This window comes from Ambystoma mexicanum, chromosome 2q (genome assembly GCF_040938575.1).
Source record: "Ambystoma mexicanum isolate Mex_15411 chromosome 2q, UKY_AmexF1_1, whole genome shotgun sequence".
NCBI classification, from domain to species: Eukaryota; Metazoa; Chordata; class Amphibia; order Caudata; family Ambystomatidae; genus Ambystoma; species Ambystoma mexicanum.
The window spans coordinates 367,900,376-367,921,920 of record NC_090924.1 but is presented as its reverse complement, the minus strand read 5'-3'; the positions used below and the strand labels follow the sequence as shown (position 1 = coordinate 367,921,920).

General features: G+C 44.6%; 1 protein-coding gene across 1 annotated transcript in view; it reads left to right on the top strand.

The window, feature by feature from the left end:
- The window catches only part of GGA2 (golgi associated, gamma adaptin ear containing, ARF binding protein 2), a 336,280-nt gene that overhangs the window by 285,561 nt on the left and 29,174 nt on the right, over positions 1 to 21,545 (top strand). The window contains exon 14 of the mRNA XM_069647399.1: positions 13,366 to 13,556. Coding sequence (XP_069503500.1) covers positions 13,366 to 13,556 — 191 coding nt within the window. The remainder of the gene's footprint in view (positions 1 to 13,365; positions 13,557 to 21,545) is intronic.

Here is a 21,545-nt window from a genome sequence, read left to right as displayed (position 1 = left end):
GGTGCAGTGGGGCTCACATTCTGAGACTCCTCCGACTCTTCTAACTCATCAATAACATTAGAGCTGGACTCTGAATCAGTATCATCCTCATCAACATTATCCACATTTTCTGAGGGGCTAGAGGTTATAGTTCTACCTCCCAGTCTTTGATGATTCAACACTTTCTCAATCAATTCATTTTTCTTGACTTTAACAGAGAGAGACCTGACTTTAGACATCTTTCAGTTGATCTACTATTAGAATGACCAGGGCTTCCTGTTTGAAGTTATCCATATTTGGCATTATAAAACAATTGCTTTTCTAGTGGTGTTTAGCCTTGTGAAGGTTATTTGAACAAAGGTAAGAGCAGCACTCTCAATGTAACAACTATACTTTATCCTCACCGCTTGCAACCAGTGTTAGGCAGAAATTCATGCAGTACCGTCTGGGACCACCACATACAATTAGGACTACAGGTGTAAGCAAAAACCAACCTTTGATAGAAGTCTGTACTACACAGTTTTGTGGTAGCGAGCTGAGCAGCGAGGATTATCTCAAGAGGGAATGTGAGCAGTCCAAGAAGTTACACAGAGGTCTTCCAATCACAGTGGTTCAAGTAGACACTTATACTCAAGGTTTCTTGGTAAAACACTTATTAATTTATTACACAATCATTTAGAAAACATTCACTAGAAGGAGGCAACTTAGTATTATACACAAACACACGTCAATAGCAAACCAATAAGTTTCTGAGCAAATTAGGCTCCCCTGAAATAGGAGCAAAATGGCATTTCAGTTACTTTCAATGGGAGCAAAAAGGCACAAGTTAGCAGAATAGATCACAAATACTTTCTTAGGCAGTGCAAATAGTTATACTTCACTAGAGGACTCGATTCAGTTCAATAGGCCTAGGCCAAAGTCAATGGACTAGTATCTTGGATATTAAAGAGCAGTTCTTGAAGTAAACAGTAAAGTCTTTGCTAAAGTTCTCGGAAGTAGTTTGTACAAAAAAGAATCATATTTTGGGTCACAAGCTGATTAGAAAATTAGGGGTAAGGAATGGTGATGCGCTCAGCACCAATAAGGAAGTGGTTAGAGTTACTCAAGTATGAGAAATAAATGATGACTTTAATTCAGTTGCGAACACCCGACACGTGTTTCGACACGCTGGTCGTTTTCAAGGCTGAATGATTCCATAAAAGTATGTACAAAATGATATACAGCGGAAATCATTATTAGTTCATAAATGACATCACAGTGCAGAACCAAATGAATACAAATACAATACAGGAGTAACATAAATCAATCGTGTACAAAGTGCATATACAATCAAATAAATGCATATAGTGATCAAAATATCATACCACAGTTCAGAACACGTTAGTAAACTTAAAGACCTGGGCTACATTCTGGCCAAAAGGAGAATAGCTATGAGCTGCAAAGCAGCCCATAGACCCAGATTAGAGGCATGGTGGGGCGATATCTTGAAATGGGCAGATGCCGAGACTACGGTATGGTACGAGACAGCCAGCACAGGGGAGCATAATGAAGTGGGACCTCTGATAGCATGGAGACAAATGGTGGCCGCATTGTCGGGATCCTCCAGGTAAACTGAATATGACACGTTTGAGAACGGCGAAGGGGATTAGCCCCAAGAGTAGGAAGTCTGAAGAATTGAGGTGGAAGCTCGAGTTAAAATGGGAGGAGGGGAAGACAGTAATAAATAATATGTAAATGTATGCTAAGAAGCCTGTAACTGAAAATGTCGGGTGTGTTGGTTAAACTGTGTTTGTTGTAAAAAATAATAAAAATGTATTAAAAAAAAAACATCATACCACAGTTCAGGTTGAAGGTGGGGCACACAGTTGATTCAGTGTTGATCAAAGATTCAGGAAAAAATCAGGTAAGATATATAAAATAAAGTTAAGTAATTGGGAATGGTGTACCAAATCATTGATTTAAAACAGGGACTAGAGAGCCCCCGTTAAATCAATCTGTTACGAAAGCACAATATATTATAGAAACCATAATCACCACGGTTCACCAACATAGAATCCTGGCATAGTTCACCTGGTGAGAAGAAATTCCTGTGTGATTCTAATGATAAAAAGCCAAAGTACTGCGTCATGCAACATAGAAATTAGTGTGGTTCCCAAAAATGGTTCTGAAGAAATTGATAGCAATGTGCTAGCTTACGCATTAAAGCACTGATGGAATTGGATAGGACAATGGTTAACAAGCACTTCTAAGAGATTTGAGAAAGAAAATAAGTTGATGGAAGCAGGATGGTAGTCCTGAATCCAGCTTACCGAAGACTTGGATACCACTTGCCACTATGTGGTCCTAAGGGGAAAGATGGGTAATAAATGATGTTTTAGGGATAAAATTCAAATATGCTTAATAATTAGGTTAAGTGCGTCGTTTTAACATAGAATATCAGTCAAGTGTAAATTGGGAAAACCGCACGTTATAGGCGTAGGTAATATTGCTTTCAGCTTCCTAAGCAAGCCACATTGGCAAACATGTATAAAGCCTGCAGAATTAAAGGGAATAAGGATCAGAGTAATGTACTACTAGGGCAGTCTAATACCATGTGAGAATATTTATGGCTAAAGAGATCAATGGCAGGAATACCTGCATGGAGTACTCACTTGGTAAATCGAGCAATGAGCAGAATCTCTGGTAAAATCCCACAACAAATCTGGAGCAGCATGAATGGGAAACTGCTTACTCATACTGCTGTGGATGTCACGGAAGTGACGTAGGCGGCGTGATGACGTCATACACATTAGCGTATCACCTCAAAGTAAGCAAATGCGGCCATTAGGATTGGCTTGCGGTTAAGAGGAACAACATGATTTTGGTTACCCGAATTAATAAGAAATTAGGTGCAAAGTCTAGTATTAGAAATGAATAACTATATTAGTGGAACTTGGTGAAATAGAAAATAGATAAAATCGGGTGGATAATAAAAAAGTAACAAATGCAGTGTGATCACAATTATTAAGTAATTGGACATCAGATATAGAAGACCATATGAATACTAAAGTAAAAATGAGACTGATGGATGCATGGTCCAGCCTAATTGCTTAATGCTGATTAGAGCCAAGATAGTCACTAAGCATGGGGACAGCTAAAAGCATCAACTAGCCCGTGAATGAAAGTTCGGTGGTATATGAATACATTGCACAAAGAAATCAAAAAGGGATTCATCTAGTACCTTAGAGTATTAACGGCCTCTATAAAAAACAGGATCATGTGTTGGTGAAACAGAGGTGAGGTCTAGTTGGCCTATTGGTAAGAGGTGAGTTAAGTACTATAGAAACACGTTAATTTCATGATCAGTGTTTAGACCCCTAGTGGTACAGTGCAAAAACAGATCAATTTAGCTTCCATTTGTCTCAGTTTCAATTGGAAAGTGCGCCTCTTTTCCCCTTTTGCACTTTCATGAGTCCAACAAATCGGAGATCAGCCATATTGTCAAGCTGATGTTCTAATTGCCAATGAAGAGCTAAAGGAGACTTAGGTTCACACATTTTGAGACTGGCTAAATGTTCTCTTATTCTGATTCTTAATTGGCGAATGGTGCTGCCAATATAAAGCTTGCCACAGACACAGATTATGGCATACACTACAAATGTACTTTTGCAATTAATAAAGTCACGTATGGTGATCTCAGAACCAAAGTTATCGGAAAACACTTTACATTTTTCATGAGCCCATGCGCATTGATAGCAGTTCCCACATTTATGAAACCCAACTGGTTTTTGTAACCAATCAATATGTGCACCAGACTTTTTGTTCTGGGAATATGATGGGCTCACTTTCTGTTTTATCGTGGGTGCTGTAGTAAAGGTAAATTTAGGTTTAAGAGTCAAAAATGGTGCAAGATCAGGGTCAAGTCTCAAAACGTGCCAATGCTTCTGGACAATTCGATATAGCAGCACTGAATCATTAGAAAACTGAGTAATAAGAGAAATGTGTTGGGGTGGATCTTTGGTCTTAGTTCGATTTACCAAAAGGTCAGATTGTGTAGTATGTGTGAATTTGGCACATGCTTCGATGATCTGAGGTTGATAGCCTCGATTAAGAAATCGTTGGTTAAGGATATTGCATTCTTGGTCATAATCATTAGAACGACTGCAATTCCGCCTGGCCCTATCAAACTCGCCCACCGGTATATTATCAATGGTAGAGCGTTGATGATTACTTTGAGCTGATGAATAATTCGGACACCAGCTTGTGTGCTTGATGAACAGCTATTCGAACTGAAGTGACTCCATTTTGTCCGCGTTTTCTGACGATCCCGTGTAGTGCAGGAGTCCCCCGACGTCCTCCCTCTCGTCCCCACGACTGAGGCTCAGGAACAATGAGATCTGCAGGAACTGCAAGGAACCAACGTCTTCATCTGCATCTTTTGCTTCATACTAAGGTACTGTGCCAACCCAATTGAGAGAACGCTTCACTCGCTGTGAAAGTTCGTGGAACTTTCCCAACTTGCAGGCCCAAGTGAAATTGACTTTTTAGATCTACACATCTTCAATGAAATGGAGTCACTTCAATTCGAATAGCTGTTCATCAAGCACACAAGCTCGTGTCCTTCCCCCTGGTTAATCCTAACGAGCTTTGAGAATGGTATCCAGGGGGCTTACAAGTTGATTGGTCCCACCAACTCAAAAGAAGATGTCGTCTATAAAGGGGCTTCTCTGTCGCGATGAACTTGGCAATTCGGACCTGCAGCGGGGCTTCACCAGGCAAACCAACGGTCCAGGAGTTGCAGCAGCCGTCCTCTTCGGTTCTTTCGTTCCAGTGGTCGACTCTGCTTTCCAGTCCAGGAGACTCGCCTTTTAAACAGGGGGGTTGCTGTGGTACTCTTGTTCAGAGAGGAATTGCCATAGCATTTCGGTGCTGGACTGCCCATGTGGGCGGGACAAAGACTGATATTTCCCATCTGTGAAAGGTACAGTGAGCAAGCAAAAAGTGTGTGCTGCAAACTCTCATCGCAGAACAGGTTATCATGCCATGTTCTTTCTGGAGAGGAGCGCCTGCTACCTTTTTTGAAACAGTAAAGTCAATTTAACCTTACTTTCTCTGGTATACAGTAGTTTATCCCAGAGAAGGTATTTAAACCTTTGGGAACTCTAAAAAGACATCCCTGTGTTACTTCACTCAGGGTGCTGTGTAATACACATGAAAAGATGACTATGGAGTTATCTTAAAACTCCATAATCAAAGAACACAAGAGTAAAACATACATCAAAATACATGAAAGAGTGGGAAAAAAAGGCTTACACTATTTCCAGGTAAATCCAGCAAAGTTGCTGGGGTTCTCTAAGGTGTAGGGAATTAGCACATTTATGAGAATTCTCCCTAATAATAAGGTAGAATGTGCAATGAATGAGCCTAAAGAGCTTTTATCCCCGGTTCAGTTGATATCCTTAAGAACCAACGCACTGGCTGGCGTAATCCGCACGCAAGCATTATGTGACTCCTTATCTGACCTCTTTGTGTTAAAAAGGTCAGTGGCATACATGACCTGATTGTATTAACAGGGCTGTGCACTGATACCTATGGTCTATCAGTCTCACAGAGGCCTGTATGGAATCTTGGTCCACTTTTCCTTCCTTTTTACCAGATTATATTATAAGAGCTACCAAGCATCTTAAATCAGCTTCCCCTTTGGGTGCCATTCCCCATAGGATTCTCCAAGAAATCATGCCACAAATTGCTTGGTGGGTGTCTCAGGTGGTTAATCTGGCCTGTTCATCTGGCCGTATCCCTGCAGAGCTAAAGCAGTCTCTCATTATCCCTCTTCTGAAGAAACCTTCTCTTGATCCTCATATTCCTGCTACCTTTTGTCCCATCTCCCTCCTTCCCTTTTCTATGAAACTATTGGAATCTCTGATCTCTCCTCAATTTTCTTTTTTTTTTTAAACTCTTTATTTAACATTATAGATAACAAGATCCAGTACAACAAGCATCTTACCACAATAAAGTGTTCATACCCTAAAACTCATAAAACAGCCGAACTAAAGATAAACCAAAGTCTAACAATATGGACCCCAAAAATAATTGTAAGATAGCATTTTCGAACTCTAGAAAAGATTCATGACGCACAACCACAAAGACAAGACAACATAATGACACACAACAAAACAGTCCTACACCACCCCCCAATCAAACAATGGGCCATCGAACACTGGAACCCATGCATTCAACCATACAGGTCATTAAAAGGCCCCCAAATTCGAAGATAACTACCCTCCTTTCCTTGACCAAAAAGCATAACCTTATCATATTTCGACAAAACTTGCATGTCAAAAAACCAATCCTCCACACCAGGTTTCTTCCTAGATTTCCAAACACGCAAGATCTGTTTCATCGCCAAAACCATAACTCTGTTACTCCAATCCGCACCCTTCCTAGCCCTGTCCCCTTTACCCCTGTTGGACAACAATATGGTCCAAAGGAATGTGCGTGGAAGCTTCTCCTCCAACACAAGATCCAACCTGTCCAATACATTGGACCAAAAATCAGAAACTCTCGAGCACATCCATAACATATGCATCAAAGTACCTCCACTGCATCCACATCCCCAACATGAATCAGAGTCTGATCGTCCCAACCTAGCCATTTTAGACGGCATCCAATATAGCCTGTAGAAGACCCTCTGTCTAATATATCTCAGTTGCAAATCCATCTTCGCTTGCACCCCCACACGAAGCAAATAATTTCACTCCTTAACAGGGATCTCTGCACCAACCTCATCCGTCCAGGACAGGCGAAGTCTATCCCAAGCCTTCTCATCCGCCTCATCCCATGTATGTGGAAACCACATATGAGGGTGAACGGAGAAGTCCACACAATGAAGGCCTCTCCTCCATAACCCCACCGTCAAACATTCCAGTCCGTTCAGTCAATAGTGCATTTAAAGCATCATAACAACACTTCTCCCTAGCACCAATCCCAAAAGACATTCTCAATTGATCAAAGGGAATCATACGACCGTCTGACCACACATCACAAATACGAAGAATGCCCCTATTAATCCAGCTCTTCCAGCACAAGGGCTTGTTTGCCAACTGCAAACACGCATTATGCCACAAAGAAGCATCATAGTGCATCCAAGCATTTCCCCCATCAATCTCTATAAAGCGCAACATCGCCTCCCTAGTAGCGCACATCGTAGGTAACTTCTCCACCGAAGACGGTGCTTTCAACATAGAATATATATCACTAAGAGCATATGGTAAAAATTGGGAACTCTCAATAACATTCCAATTGGGAACATAGTCATGGTCAACAGAGAAGTATGAGGTCGATTTCTTTCAATAGAAAACCCATAAAATACTTCGTCAGGTTCGGGTAACCAAAACCCCCATCCTTCAAAGGACGTTGCAAAATATATCTAGGCACTCTAGGTCGTTTACCAGCCCCCCAAAGAAAGCCCTGAAATGCTTTGTCAACGGGAGCAAGTATTTTTTTCGTGACTTTCAAGGGGATGGATTGTATGATGTAAAGAATTTTTGGTAAAAGAACCATTTTAATTGCATTTATCTTGGCCCATATCCCCATCTTCAACTGGTTCCATTTCAATATGTCCCTATTAATCACCACCATTATTCGTGACACATTAAAAGCTGTCAGTCTTTTGAAATCTCCCAAGTACCTCACAGCCCCCGTCTCCCAGTGGCAGTTCCAAGAGCCCAAAACATCACGTGGGACATCCACTTCCAATCCAAAGGGAAGGCCACCGTTTTTCCCCAGTTTATCTTGTGGCCCGACAAATGACCTACTTCTTCGAACATCTGTTTGAGTCTCACACATCCCTCTGCTGAATTAGATAAAACAATTGTCATGTCATCAGCGTAGCACAAACCTTTCATTTCATTATCTCCAAACCGAAGACCCCTATCCTGAATCAAGTACAAAATGAGGGGTTCCAGTGCCAGATTAAATAGGCACGGAGACAATGGACAGCCCTGCCTTGTCCCCCTGGACAACACGAACGAAGAGGACATAGCCCCATTAACCCACACCTTTGCACTAATATCAGAATTCAATGCTTGTATAGTGTTAACGAATGTGGTACCAAATCCCATCCTCTCAAGAGTTTGGTAAAGAAAAGACCAATTGACTCTATCAAAGGCCTTTTCCGCATCCATAAAAAGCAACAGGGTATCTTGAACTCTCGTTTTCGGTAAACTCATGACATCGATCAACGTCCTAATATGGTCGTAGCCATATCTACCCCTCATAAATCCAACCTGTGAACTACCAATTAGTTTACCAATGCACCCACCAGTCTATTCGTCAATATTCTAGTAAAAATCTTGAGGTCCACATTCAGAAGAGAAACCGGCCTATAATTCCCACACTTTTTACCATCTTTCCCAGGTTTTGGAAGGATGACCACACAAGCCTCTTTCATAGTGGGGCAAATTATCCCAGTCCTCATGAAGCCATTGTATAAGGTGCACAGAAATGTTATCAGCACATCACTCAGTGTCCGGTAAAACTCTACCGGGAGACCGTCCAATCCTGGTGACTTACCCTCATGAAGTTGATTAATCGCCACCAATAGTTCCTCCTCTGTAATGGGACTATCCACCATCGCAGACTGATCTGCACATAAACTCGGCATGGCATCCTTATCAAAAAAGGAGTCCATGTCAGCCTGAGACGGGAATTGATCCTTGCGATATAATGTATCATAAAATTTCCTGACACCTTCACAAATCTCACCTTTTTTGATAATATGATTACAATCATTATCTTCCAGCTTCTGAAAAAAAGAGGTATCTGTTAGGCCTTGCAATCTATTTGCCAGAAGTTTCCCATTTTTGTCACCTTGCTTCCAGAACTTCTGTTTCATAAAGAACATGCCCTTTTCATACTGCATATCCATTCTTTGTTTCAGCAATTCCCTGAGCCTCCCAACCTCCCTCCTATCATCCGTACTCTTAGAAATAGCAAAATTCTATTGTGCCACCTCCAAATCTCGTTTCAATTTCCGAAGCTCAAGCATACCTTCCTTCCTAGCTCGGGACGTAACATTCATCAATTCGTCTTGCACGGTCGCCTTATAACTTTCCCAAACCATGACATCAGAAGCCGAGCCAACATTAATGTAAAAAAAAAAAGTTCCTCGTAAAATCCACCAGAGATTCAGCCACCCCCTGTTCTTTTAAAATATAAGTTTTGAGTTGCCACCTGGAGAACTCTGCTCTATCATGACCCATATTCAACTGCATCAACATCAAAGAGTGATCCGAAATACTTCTCTCCTTAATAGATACATCCTGCAACATGTTCGCCAACCTATCAGAAACAAAAAAATAATCAGTTCTTGAATGAGAGTCATGCACTGGCGAGTAAAATGCAAACTCCCTCACATCCGGATTAACAAACCTCCAAGCATCAATAATTCCAAGCTATACACAAGTTTCCTAAAGGATCTACTTGTGCTTTCGTCAGTGAACCTACAGTGGACCGAATGGTCCATCCTCCCGTCCATCACACAGTTGAAATCACCCCCTAATATCATATATTCCCCTCCCATTTCCCTCAGAAGCAATGACAATTTACCAAAGAAAGGACCACCACTAGTACAATGGAGCCTATCGTTATCAATCTATCTTCATTTTTAACATCTAGAAGAAGAACCCTCCCTTCCTCATCCTTTACCACCTTTTCTATCTGAAGCATTAAGCCTTTCCGTAGGAGCACACCTACTCCCCTTGACTTGGAACCGTGGCAAATGTGAAAGGACTTAGCATACCATTTATTTTTCAATAGATGAGTTGAATCATTGAGCAAATGAGTTTCTTGAATAAGTGCAATGTCAACCTTTTCCCTCCTCAGCCTGTTCAAAACTTCTTTCCTTTTCCTCGGAATGTTAAGGCCTTTGACATTCCAGGAACATATACTCAGATCATCCATTAACACAAGTAATCCAACCAGAATCCATTATACTGATCCCAAAGCATACACGCCAAAGGATAAGGGAGGGTAGGCGATAAGACAGAGTCGTGTAAATACTACAAGACAACACATAACAACACAAACACACAGAAACCATAAAATAACAGATATGAAATCCAACAGCATACTCTGCAAAACTGCAGGGTGATATTAAGCGCAGGTATTTACAAAGAGAAAAAATACATTCTTGAACTGCAATTGCCCCAGAACCCACACCCAAATCATTATGCAGCAAGAATAAATAACAGCAACCCTTCCCAACCACCATCAACCATATTCATATCAGCATAAGAACCTGAACCACCCTCCCACTCACCGCCTTAGTCCACCCACACCCCAGACCCAACGAGAAGACAGTAAAGAAGCCAAAATGAATAGAAAGCAACGTCACCCTCCTAAATTTGGCACACAACATTTCGTAAACCCTGCAACAGTCCAACAACGAAACCAAAGGCAACAAACCAAACTCCAAGTGCAATCCCCAAAATTAAACATGTCACATCCATCCATACAGTGCCAAAAGTTCCCCTACTCACCCACCCCTCATCCCTTCGTGTATTCAGTATCCCTCCCGACCCCACAATGCAAGCACAAATCAGCCCCATCCATGTACAAATACCTACAGAATCCACACAACCAAGAACAGATAACCAAGAAATGCAAGTTGCACTATTTTGATAGCGAAAACAACAGAGGGAAGGTAATGGAGAGGGGAGAAAGACTGATTTCCGCCCACCACACCACAAATGTAGGCCCACAACTATGAGCAAGATCAAGTAGTGGTATATCATGTCAACCAATGAAACTCTCAAATTGTCAAAATCAAATGTATGCTCCAGTTTCCAATGCTGGGTGGGTTAGGATGGCAGACTTTTTTCCTTTAGTGATAGTAACAAAAAGAGAGTTTCAAAAACAGTCTTTCATTTCTTGATTGTAGGTCCTTTATCTGGCTTTCCATCTTCTCCACTGCGCAGTCCATAACATTCAAATGAGATTCAACTCTGTTGAAGTTTGATGTCAATTCAAAGCACCTCTCCTCCGCTCTAGTCATCTTCTCCTTGATCTCATTCACATCCAAAGTCAATTTAGTAAGCATGTCCAGGATTTTATCATCCCTTCTCACCATCCCCTTTCTGTCTCTTTGCAGGATGTTTTGTATCAGGTGAGACTGGTTCAGCCATAGTAACGCAGTTGGGAAATCAGTTCAGGTGTAGGAGTACAGCCTTCAGGCAGCCATCTCTGAAGCTGGCAGTTCTAGAATCCTCACTTCTTTTCTTGAACACTCTAAATTTCTGGATCCCATCCAGTTAGGATTTTGGCCTGATCGAGGCACGTAGAGTGTACTGGTCTCTGTTCTGGATGACCCGACACGACTGGTAGACCAGGGGGAGTAGGGGCATTCATTTGTCTAGATCTATCAGCAGCTTTCGATACAGTGGGCTACCTGTGCTGTTGCACTGCCTCTCCCTGACCAGTCTTTCCATGCAGGTTCTCTCCTGGTTCTAGACCTTCCCGACGGATCGGGCACAGACCTCTCCTCATTCTTTTTGCAAACTAACACGCTCTCATATGGTGTCCCTCAGGGCTCCGCCGTGTCTCCTGCCCTAGTCAATATTTACATACAGCCTTTTTTGATTCTCATTTACTACCATGGCTTCCACTGCTACTCCTATGCTGATGATACACAAATCATTGTCCGGCTTGACTTAGCGCAGCCAGCCACAGCATCGCAGCTTAGGGGTTGCCTGGCAGCGGTGGGTAGTTGGATGGGTAGCAACTGGCTTACGTTGAACGGAGACAATACAGAGGTGTTGGTGGTGGGCCCCTCTTCTCGTCCTCGTTCTCCCTTCTCCCGTCCTCACTTTGGTTGTCTTCTTGGTGACCCCTGGAGCTTGGCACCCTGCTCTTAACCTGTGTTCATGTTCTCAGAGTCCTTGTCTGCCACAGCCCAGGTCAGTTCTATTTCCAAAACTGGCTAATTTCAACTAAGGGTCCTTCCAAAGGTTTTGCCTTTCCTTCCTATTGCTCTCTGCGCCCTGGTAGTTTCCTCTCTTATTCTGAGCCGTTTTGATTATTGCAACTTTGTTTCTGGGCTAATCACTCTACAGTCTTCATCGATTACAGTTATTGCAAAATCTTGCGGCCCGTATTGCTACAGATACTCCTTACGGCTTGCACATTTCTCCTATACTTCGTGCATTCCACTGGCTGCCGGTCCACAAACGGGTTACTTTCAAATCTCTTTGTATCGTCCACCAAGGTTATTAAGGCATGGGAGCAGAGTATTTGCAGGAGAGGTTTCAACCTCATGTGCCAAGCCGCTCACTTCACTCGCTGGACGCTCGTCTCCTTGTCATTCCTCAATTACGACTCATTTGGATGGGTGGTCCCTCGTTTTCCATCACAGTGGCTAATTTATGGAATGCTCTCACCTTTTCCCTTCGAGCTACGGAAGACCATCTCAGTTTCCGTCGACTTTTGAAAACTGACCTTTTTTAGGCTAGCTCCAACACTGGTGTATCCTCCAGCACCATGATGCCTCTGGCAAACGTGCACTTTATAAAAACCCATAACATAACAAAACTACAAGTGAGGAAAGAAAGGGGAGCCAAGTTATTCAGGGATTTGAAAACTAGCAGAGGAAATTAAAAAGTTGACAGGAGTGAAAAGGTAGCCAGCGAAGCTGGACATAGTACTTGGGGGGAGAGTGAGAAAAGCAGATGAACAGAAGAATTATAGACCGAATGCAACGGGAAAGATGGGAGATAGGAAGTCCAAAGAGAAGGGAGGAGCAATAGAAGAGAAGAGAGAAAATAAGAGCGGATACAAGAAGCTTGGTGGCATGGAAGGTCAGAAAGGGTCGTCATTTCTGGATGTTATAGAGACGAAAGCGGCAGAAACGAGCAAGTGAAGAAATCTGAGAGGTGAAATTAAAGGAAGAATCAAAGTAAATGCCAAGGTTATGTGTAGTTGAAGAGGAGTCGGGCTTGAGAAAATGTATTTCTGTTTGTGTATAAAAGAGAGAAAGAAGAAGAGGGGAAGAGAGAGAGTTGGTGAACATTTGAACTTGGGACTGTGCGCTGTGGCATGCATCCGGAGACCTTGGTGTTTGCATTTGTGTACATAGGTGTGTGTCGGGGTACAGACTAGAGTATGGAAGTGTGTTTGTGCATGGGTTTATGGAGGGGTTTATGAATGTGAGCATAATCATGATGTGCTTCATACGGTAGAAGGGTTCACAGCTTGAAAATAGAAATGAAGTTCTGGTAGTCCATTCATGAGCATCTGCTTTCTTTTAATAAGTACTTATAAGATCATATTAAATGTTTTGCATTTTCGCTATGAAGGGACAGTGAGATGCACCTTGAGATGGCATTTGAGATCCTTTTTTTTTCTTTTTAGGGATTTGTCTGCGGAGAAAGCTATGCCACTCGACTTGCCCGCTCACTATGTGGAGATGGAGCCCCTTATGAAAATTAATTCATCTGGTAGAAGCAGTCAGGACCAGCAGTCGGGTCCAGCGCAGCCATCATCTACCACACTCAATGCCTCCCTGGCCAACCTCTTTGTTCCTCTAGAGTCCATCAGACCAAGTAAGTAACATTATGGGCTGTTTCTCTTCTGAGGGTGTGAGGGTAGAGCAGATGTTGCCTGATGGGGTAGACTGAAACACAGTGAATACTCCATTAATCTTTTCACTCAGCCCCTTATTTCTTTAGTTTGGTATAACCACCCAGGGGACGGTACCAGAATGTAACCTCAAAGGTCTGAGAGTGGTTAATCCCTGACATTGCCACCACACTTCTTTCAGGTTAGCCCTATTTTTCCTACCACAGCCAAAGGCTCAACTGGTAAAAAACTGTTTTAAAGAACCTGGGTTTCTCCATATTTTTACATCAGGATCATTTTGGTTTAGTTTATTTGCCTTTAAAGGCTGGTTTTAAAAATGTGCAGCCTTACAATTACCCATTTGCAATTTCCGATTTGCATCTGTATATTTTTTTAAGTGTTTAGAATGTTCACCTAATGTAGCTAGTTGTTGTTCTTGTGCCATGTTAGGCACTAGGAGCCTTACTACGTTTTGTTCCCTCATTTTTAAGCTATTTATTGGAATACATAGTCATTAAGCCATTAAGCCTGTTATTAAGAGGAAAAAGAATAGAGTGAGTACTTTTTCATTTCCAGAAGCTTCTATCTCAAGTATTATATTTTTCCTAGATTGAGTTCTCAAAATAAAAACATGAACATTCCAGACCCGCAGAGTCCTATATCCAGACCATTGCCTAATGGTAAAGTTGAAAAGCAATTCTGAGACAAGCAGAAAAGATAGGCTTTGCAGCCACTTGTCTGTGGTGTCTTCAAATTTTCCCCAAAACTTGTAGGGGAAAATCATATAAATAACTTGCTGCAGCTCCCAAGTCTGCTTAGCTTTGTCACAAAGCTGAGTTGAATCCATAAGAAACAGACACAGAAGGTTGGCAACTTATCAAAAACACATTTAATGAGCCACCAGTACAAAACCTCTGCCAACGTAAGAAAGGGGGCAACGTTAAGACTGATGGCTTCTCCTTAGACTTTCAACAAACTATTGTGCCTAAATGCAAGTTAAAGATTCCTGAAGCAATGCAAAGTCTCTCAATCCAGGATTGCATCCCATACCTGGCTCAATCAGTCACAGTCTGTGTGGGTTTAATTAGTCTGCACATCTTGTTTGGTTCTTGGTTTCTTTGGTCTCAATCTGCTTCTTCTCATCTTGGTTTCTCAGGTTCTCTTGAAACCCTTTTCCTGGGTCTCGAGGCCCGGGTACACAGGCACACTAGTTCTTGACAGCAGCAAAAGGGAGGCTGGATGTCTGCCAAGCCAACCCCCAAAGGTTTATGAGGATCTGGGCCACTTAGACTGGCCTACAAGCTGGTTCTATGGTACCTCTATGATAAAGTCCCCTGTCTGATCCCAGTTGGCGAAGGGGGTAGTCAATAGAACTGGGGACCACCACCAACTATGTGATGTTGGATCTGGAGGTGGAGTCGGTAGGATCCTCTGACTACCACCACCTTGTCATGAACGTGAGGCAGGAGCTCACCACATGGGATCAACTTGAGTCACGGTCCCAAGGGGAACTAGGTTAATGTCTGGTGGCCCTGTTCAAACTCCTTCATTGGGGTGACATACCCCAAAACTTGTGTAGAGGTTTTAGATGAGTACCACACACACACACACACCTATGAAGCAGAATTAGCAGCAACAATAGACAAGATACACATTTGAGTCAGAGTGTGATCAGGATGCAACTGTGACTTATTGCATTATGTGGCAGGTGCCCGCTGTGGCCAGAAAGCGAACCGCCTTGCTTAGGAAGCAGAGCCAGTTTTCACCCATGACACAAGATGCATGTTTTTGTCCTCCTGACTATGGACAACTTAAGGCTTTGTTCCTATTTGTTTGATAAAGGAAGTTGCCCAAATGATAGTGGAATATCCAGAAGCAAAGTATCTCTATGCTCCCCAAGAGAAAGCAGTGAAAGAAAGCTGAGACACCACAACATTCAGGAATATCAAGAAAGAAGTATAGAGGACATGTCACCCTTAAGACTGTCAGTTATTTTCAACAAGCCACCAGGCTCGTAGAAAGAACCTGGGCGTTGCAGGAAACTGGGATCATTTGTTAGTCAGAGACATTTCTTTTTTTAGTCACACAGATATTGACCCAGGAAGAACACTGATCCTTTGTGAAAAACCCTCCTGACTTTTTATTAGCTATCATTTGAAACTTTTACATTTAGCTGTCCCAAACTGTACCACCCCCATATTAAAAATATTAAGTTGTTTGCACATTGTTTTGTGTGGCCTGGTTATTAATACCTGCCCACTTTGTGATGTGAGCTGGGATAAACTAATTCCTAAGGAAACCTTCTTTCCCTCTTCTCTGTACTACACTCTGATCTGTTCTATATAACAGGGTCAGGGGCTTTACCATGTCACAGTAAAAGAGGGACTCCTCCCAATCTGGGGTAGGAGGCCTAGCAGGGCGTATGCCAGAACCTGTCATACCCCAGAGGTGGGGTGGGGGAATTGGGGGGCCCCAGTCCCTGATCCTCCTTAATGTTCCTTAAATGTAAAGACCAGTACTCTTTAAATCGCCCAATGACATACCTCCTAAATTCTGGTCCAAATGTTTTGGTTCCTTTCAGAACTACAAGGACCATCAGGCACTGCTACGACAAATAAACCCAGCAGGCAACTGGATAACATGGAATAATCGCAGGGAGACTCTTACATCCCAGCACCTAAACAAGGGACTCACTACGAGTTGGGCGGTAGCCCTTAAATGCAGCGGTAAGGCTATTACTGCCGCAGTTAAGGGTCCACCCAATCACGAGTCTGGCAGCATTTACCCCGAGCTTTAAGCTAGGAGTAAATGCAACAACGTAATGCCCATTTTCAGGCGCAATTAGCGTGCTGATGTCAGCATGCGCTAATTGTGCCAAAAATGCCCCATTGGGCCCATTGGACCCAATGGGGAAAACCCATTATAGCCCAACCCTTGTTCCGGCGCTAATAGCGCCAGACCGGATGGTTACCGCAGGGATACCGCTCTTCTCGTGATGAGGCCCCAAGAAAGGACTGCAAAAAAACACCTCCGAGAAGACATTCAGCAGAGACCCTAACAGAGACTGCTTGAATTGCCCCACAACAGAAAGGGACAGGGCTGAGAGGGTTTTTGTAGAATATCACTACAGCAACCCATCTCCAGGGGATAAGACAGTTGCAGATTGGGCCCTATATTCAGGTGGAGCGCACAACCAATGGAGAGGGGAGGGAAGGAAAATGCAGGAAGACACGTGTATAAAAGACCCAAGGGAGCCACATAGTTTGTGAGGTGTTCAGGTGAGGTCAGCAGGTGTGGAGGTGGACCGAGAGACCAGAAGGAGGATGAAAGTTGTAGAGGGGAGCTGAAGAGTCTATGGAGAAGTTAGATAGGAGTACAGGTGAGGTACTGCATGTCAGAGAGAGCGGTACTTAGTGGAGAGAGTGTAGCTGTGATTGTGAGATTGAGTGGTTGTATAGTGATGTTTAAGAGGGGTAAGAGAGAGAGTGGGAAGTGAATAGAGAGAGAGTAGATAGAGAGTGAGAGTAGAAGGATAGAGAGAGAGGGGGTGGCAGCGAGTGGTCGAGAGAGAGGGGGAGGAGTTGTGGAGTGGTAGGTGGAAGAGAAGAGCAAGTGATAGGTGGAGAAGGAAAGTGAGAGTGGTAGGTACGAGAAGAGTATGAGAAGAACAAAGGGACATAGGAAGAAGGAGGCAGCAGAAGAGAGGGGAAGGAAGTACGTGGGCGAGACAGGAGAAAGTAGGAGAAAATGTTGAGGGAATAGGAGGGGAAGTATCAGAGTCAGTAGTAGGTGAGAGGAGAAGATGGGAGAGGAGAAGGTGGGAGAGGAGAGGGAAGGGAGCAAGAGAAAGGGGAAGAAGGGGAGAGAATGGAAAATCGGGGTAGAGGGGCATGGCCTGGCGCATGAGGAGGATCAATGGCCGCCTGAGTGCCTCCTGTGATTTTGTCAATAATGGACGGAAATACACTGGGATGGAGACTGTTGATCGTCCCTGATTTGAAGGCAGTAGGCAAGAGAAAGACTAGTGACGCTCTGAGAGCCACCAGAGCACGTTTGGTGGCCCGGGACAAGCGCAGAATCCACGGACGAGTGGGGAGGCCTACTGAGCTGCTCTCAGTGGAGCACTGGGCCAGAACTCTCCTACGGCCAGGAGGTCAGAGCACATGGGATAGCAGCAATTAGCTGAACCGGAGCACAATGCCACTGTCGTCTAGCAGTTCCTCCCCCATTCCCGGCGGAGTACACCGACGCAATGGCCAGTGTTTCTTCCCCCAGTTTCCAAGGACCAACACATAATGACCCCTGGGATTTTGTTCTATTGTGAGCGGCACAAATGGGACGCGTTTGTGTATCAGGATGAGAGTCCCTCTGGATCCCATTGTGTATCCCGCATCTAACGCAGATCGGTAGTTAGTTCTGCAAAAGAAGGTGCAATTGGTTCCAGCTAAGTATGTCTCAGTTATCAGGGCAATGTCAGGGGAGTGCCTATTCAGGAATTGCGTGACAAGATGTCGCTTGATTCCAGAGCCAAGCCCGTTCAGGTTCCACGTGATCAGCTTGAGAGACCTAGGGCGCTCAAGGGTTGGTGAGTGGGTTAGTGTGGGTGCCATTTATAGTATACAGTGTTGGATTTGCAGACTCTATGGAGTCGCAGTATAGGAGTAGTGTGCAGGAGTTGTTTACAGTGGGGATGTGCTGCTAGTAGGAAATGATATGGGACAGCGTATGCTGATTGATAGGACTCATTAGCCTTGTAAATACATAGTAACTGTAAATCAACACAAAAACAACGTAAACTTTCCTCTCACCCCTCCCTATACTCCACCCCAACACGAAGTACCTGCCGCGCGAACATTGTTGACACTCGGAACTAGAGCGTCAGCTTAAACTTGAGGCTCCAACAAACAAGGAAGCAAGAGAGATTCCCTTGATTCCGTAGCTCATGCCACCTTTTGATCATTCTGTGGTTCTTGAAATTTGCAAGGGACGTCAGTTGTCCCTACCAGATTGGTTCTCTGCTGCGTCTTTCCGCCGGCAGGTTTCCTGTCATTCAGTCGGCAGAGTTTGCTGCCTCGCTTATATCTTGCCCCTATCAGGATATTGCAGCATCGGTTGAGACCAAGGCGCGCCGGGAATCGTCCTCCGAGGCCCCGAGAGTTATATGGACCCATCTCGGCCCTCCGCCACTAGGATGGTAGTGCACTCCGGAGCAGTGTCCACTTCAAGCACAGCGGGGCAGAGCATGTACGTATCCTCCAGGGCGTCGGTGGCACCGTTGCGTAGGCTGTCAGTTAGTGTCCCCAGGGTAGGAGCAGGTTCGGCGGCAGTCCCTTTCCCGTGTGCCCCACCGCAGCCGGGGCATTGCAGACCCTGTGAAACATCTACTTAGTGGGTGTCAGATCCGCCCATTGGCCCGTTGTGGGTGCGAGTGCCCGAGAGCAAGCTGGCACCCGTACTTCGCGGGAGTGTATCCGGTTGTGTAGCCATAGTCTTCAAGTGTCCCCTCACTCTGCCTAGCCTTGACCTCCTGTATTGGCGTTAATGCTTCCCCATTTGGGAGGTCGGGGCAGGTGTCCGTTTCTACCGCTTCGGCCAGGAGGGAGGATAACCAACCAGTAGGGGAGGGGTCCTGGCCACTATCCAGGTATCAGTAGCATGTGCACTGCTGTTGCGGCCGGTTATTTCAGTCTCCTACTGAGTCTGTCCTTGGAGAATGGGAGTGCGGTCAGCTTCAACCCCTTTGTGTGCAGGTCCCAGCGTTCCTACGCTGTCATCCCAGAGGCGGAGCCGGCGCCACCACCTCCCCAGGTCCCGCACCCGTGTGCACAGGTGGGGCGTGCCTTTCTTGCTGGGCGCTCATCGTCCGATGGGACCGGACAGTGCACCAAGGTACAGCGGGGGACAGTTCCAGTGTCCCAGCCACACTCCGCCTGTTTCCGTGGCGTCTTCCCCGCAGCCAAGGCCGTTACTTCAGGCGGAGAAGTGGGTGGGCATCAGGCATCCGCCCTTTTAGGAGAGCTGTTTGCGCCAAGTGAGCGCTTCTTCTACTTCGGATTGCAGGCTGCTGGGGACACGATTCTCCCTATTTTCTCCCAGTCGCTGTGGTGTTAGCTTTAGCAGCAGCTGGGTATTTTCTGTTCCAGTGCAGAGCCACGGAAGCAGGCTATTTTGCAGGATACCTGTGGTGGCAGCAGGAGCTCCGATTGACTCACGTCCTCTCTGCTCGCATGCTAGCCACGCCTCAGTGATGGCTAAGTTGATCGACTTCTCCCGCTCAGTTATTTTCTTACAACAAACACACTTGTTGAGGGAGGATTAGAAGAGGTTTTTACATACTCGCTTTTGGCCTGCTTTCTTTGACCCGGTGGAGCTAAGAGGCCTGGTGCGGCAATCCTCTTCCATAAGTCAACTCGCTTTGTAAAAAAAAGAATTCTCAAGGGCACATTTCTGGGGAATGCCTTCACCTTTGTCTCAGTTTATGCCCCCAAAGAGGGGCAGGATCTCTTCTTCCACAACCTCCTGGGTAGACTTCAGACTTTTGTAAAGGGCTCTCTCATCATATGGGGGATCTGAACTAGACACCTGATCCTAACATGGATAAGACCCTGCCTGCTACAAACGCTGACTTCTGGAACACTCTAGCTCTTAAGAATGTCCTCATGGAGTTAAACCTGGTAGACATATGGAGGCTCAGGAATCCCGCTCACAATGACTCCACTCACTTCTCACATGTTTACAGGGGATTCTCACGCATAGACACACTTTTAATCTCTTCTTCCCGGGTCCCCTCGGTCCCTGAGTCCACCATACACAATTCATGGCCCTTTATAATCATGCCCCAGTAATGCTGTTTCTCTCTGTGAGTGACCTCCCTACTCTGCCTCGCAGACCTTTGCAGCTGCATAGCCCAATTTTCAAAGACATGGTCATTCATCAGGAGATAAGAAATGCAATAGCCACATATTTTGAGGACAACCTAACCGAGGAGGTAACCCTACATACGGTCTGAGATGCGATTTACTAATGGCTCTCTACACGAGTGCTTCTCAAAAGGAATTCAACTCCCCTGATCCCAGTGAAAAGGGGCACACGGCATGGCTGTCCCTTTTCCACTGTCCTGTTTGCCCTCTCTATGGAACCCCTGGCGATCTGCGTCCATCAGAACCCTGTCATTAAGGGTATTCCATGTCAATGGAAAGAGCACACAATTTCTCTATATGCCGATGATGTCCTAATTACTGTAACTGACACAACAACTTCGAGCAGGGCCCTGATGGACGAATTGACAATTTTTGTGTTAGTCTCAGGATTTAAGATCAACTATTCCAAATCTCAAGGGCTTACCCTGGAGTTACCACTAGAGGAACGACTGAGACTGACAGACATCTGCCCCATAATCTGGAAGGTGGACTGGATTGTACAGCATAAACTATACCCCTCTACTTATGAATTTGGACTCTGACCTCAAGCGGTGGGATAAGCAAACAATTTTGTTGCTTGGACGGGTGACAACAATTAAAATGCCCACTATTCCAAAGCTTTGAGACCATTTTTCAGCCGTCCTGACACAAATCCTGTGACATAGACTGCACTCACTTCAGGGGAAGATATTGGTGTTTATCTGGCAACAGCGGACACCTAGAATAGCTTAAAAGGTCCTGCTCTAGAGGGAAAACCTGGGTGGCCTGGGGGTCCCAGAAGTTTTCTGCTATTATTTGGCGTCCCAACTCTCGCACATCTTCTCATGGGGAAAGACCAGGGGCTCTCCTATCTGGACATGAATAGAACAATCTGCATCTCGGATCCCATTGCAACCATTACCATTCACCAGTTGGTCCCATGACTTGACCAGGGTACCACTTCTATTATCGATGAAACATACACTAAGATGCTGGAACATCATGACTAGGAGGTGAGGCACTCCCTCAGGTCTGGGTCCCCTTTCACCCATTCATGGTAACCGTGAGTTCTCT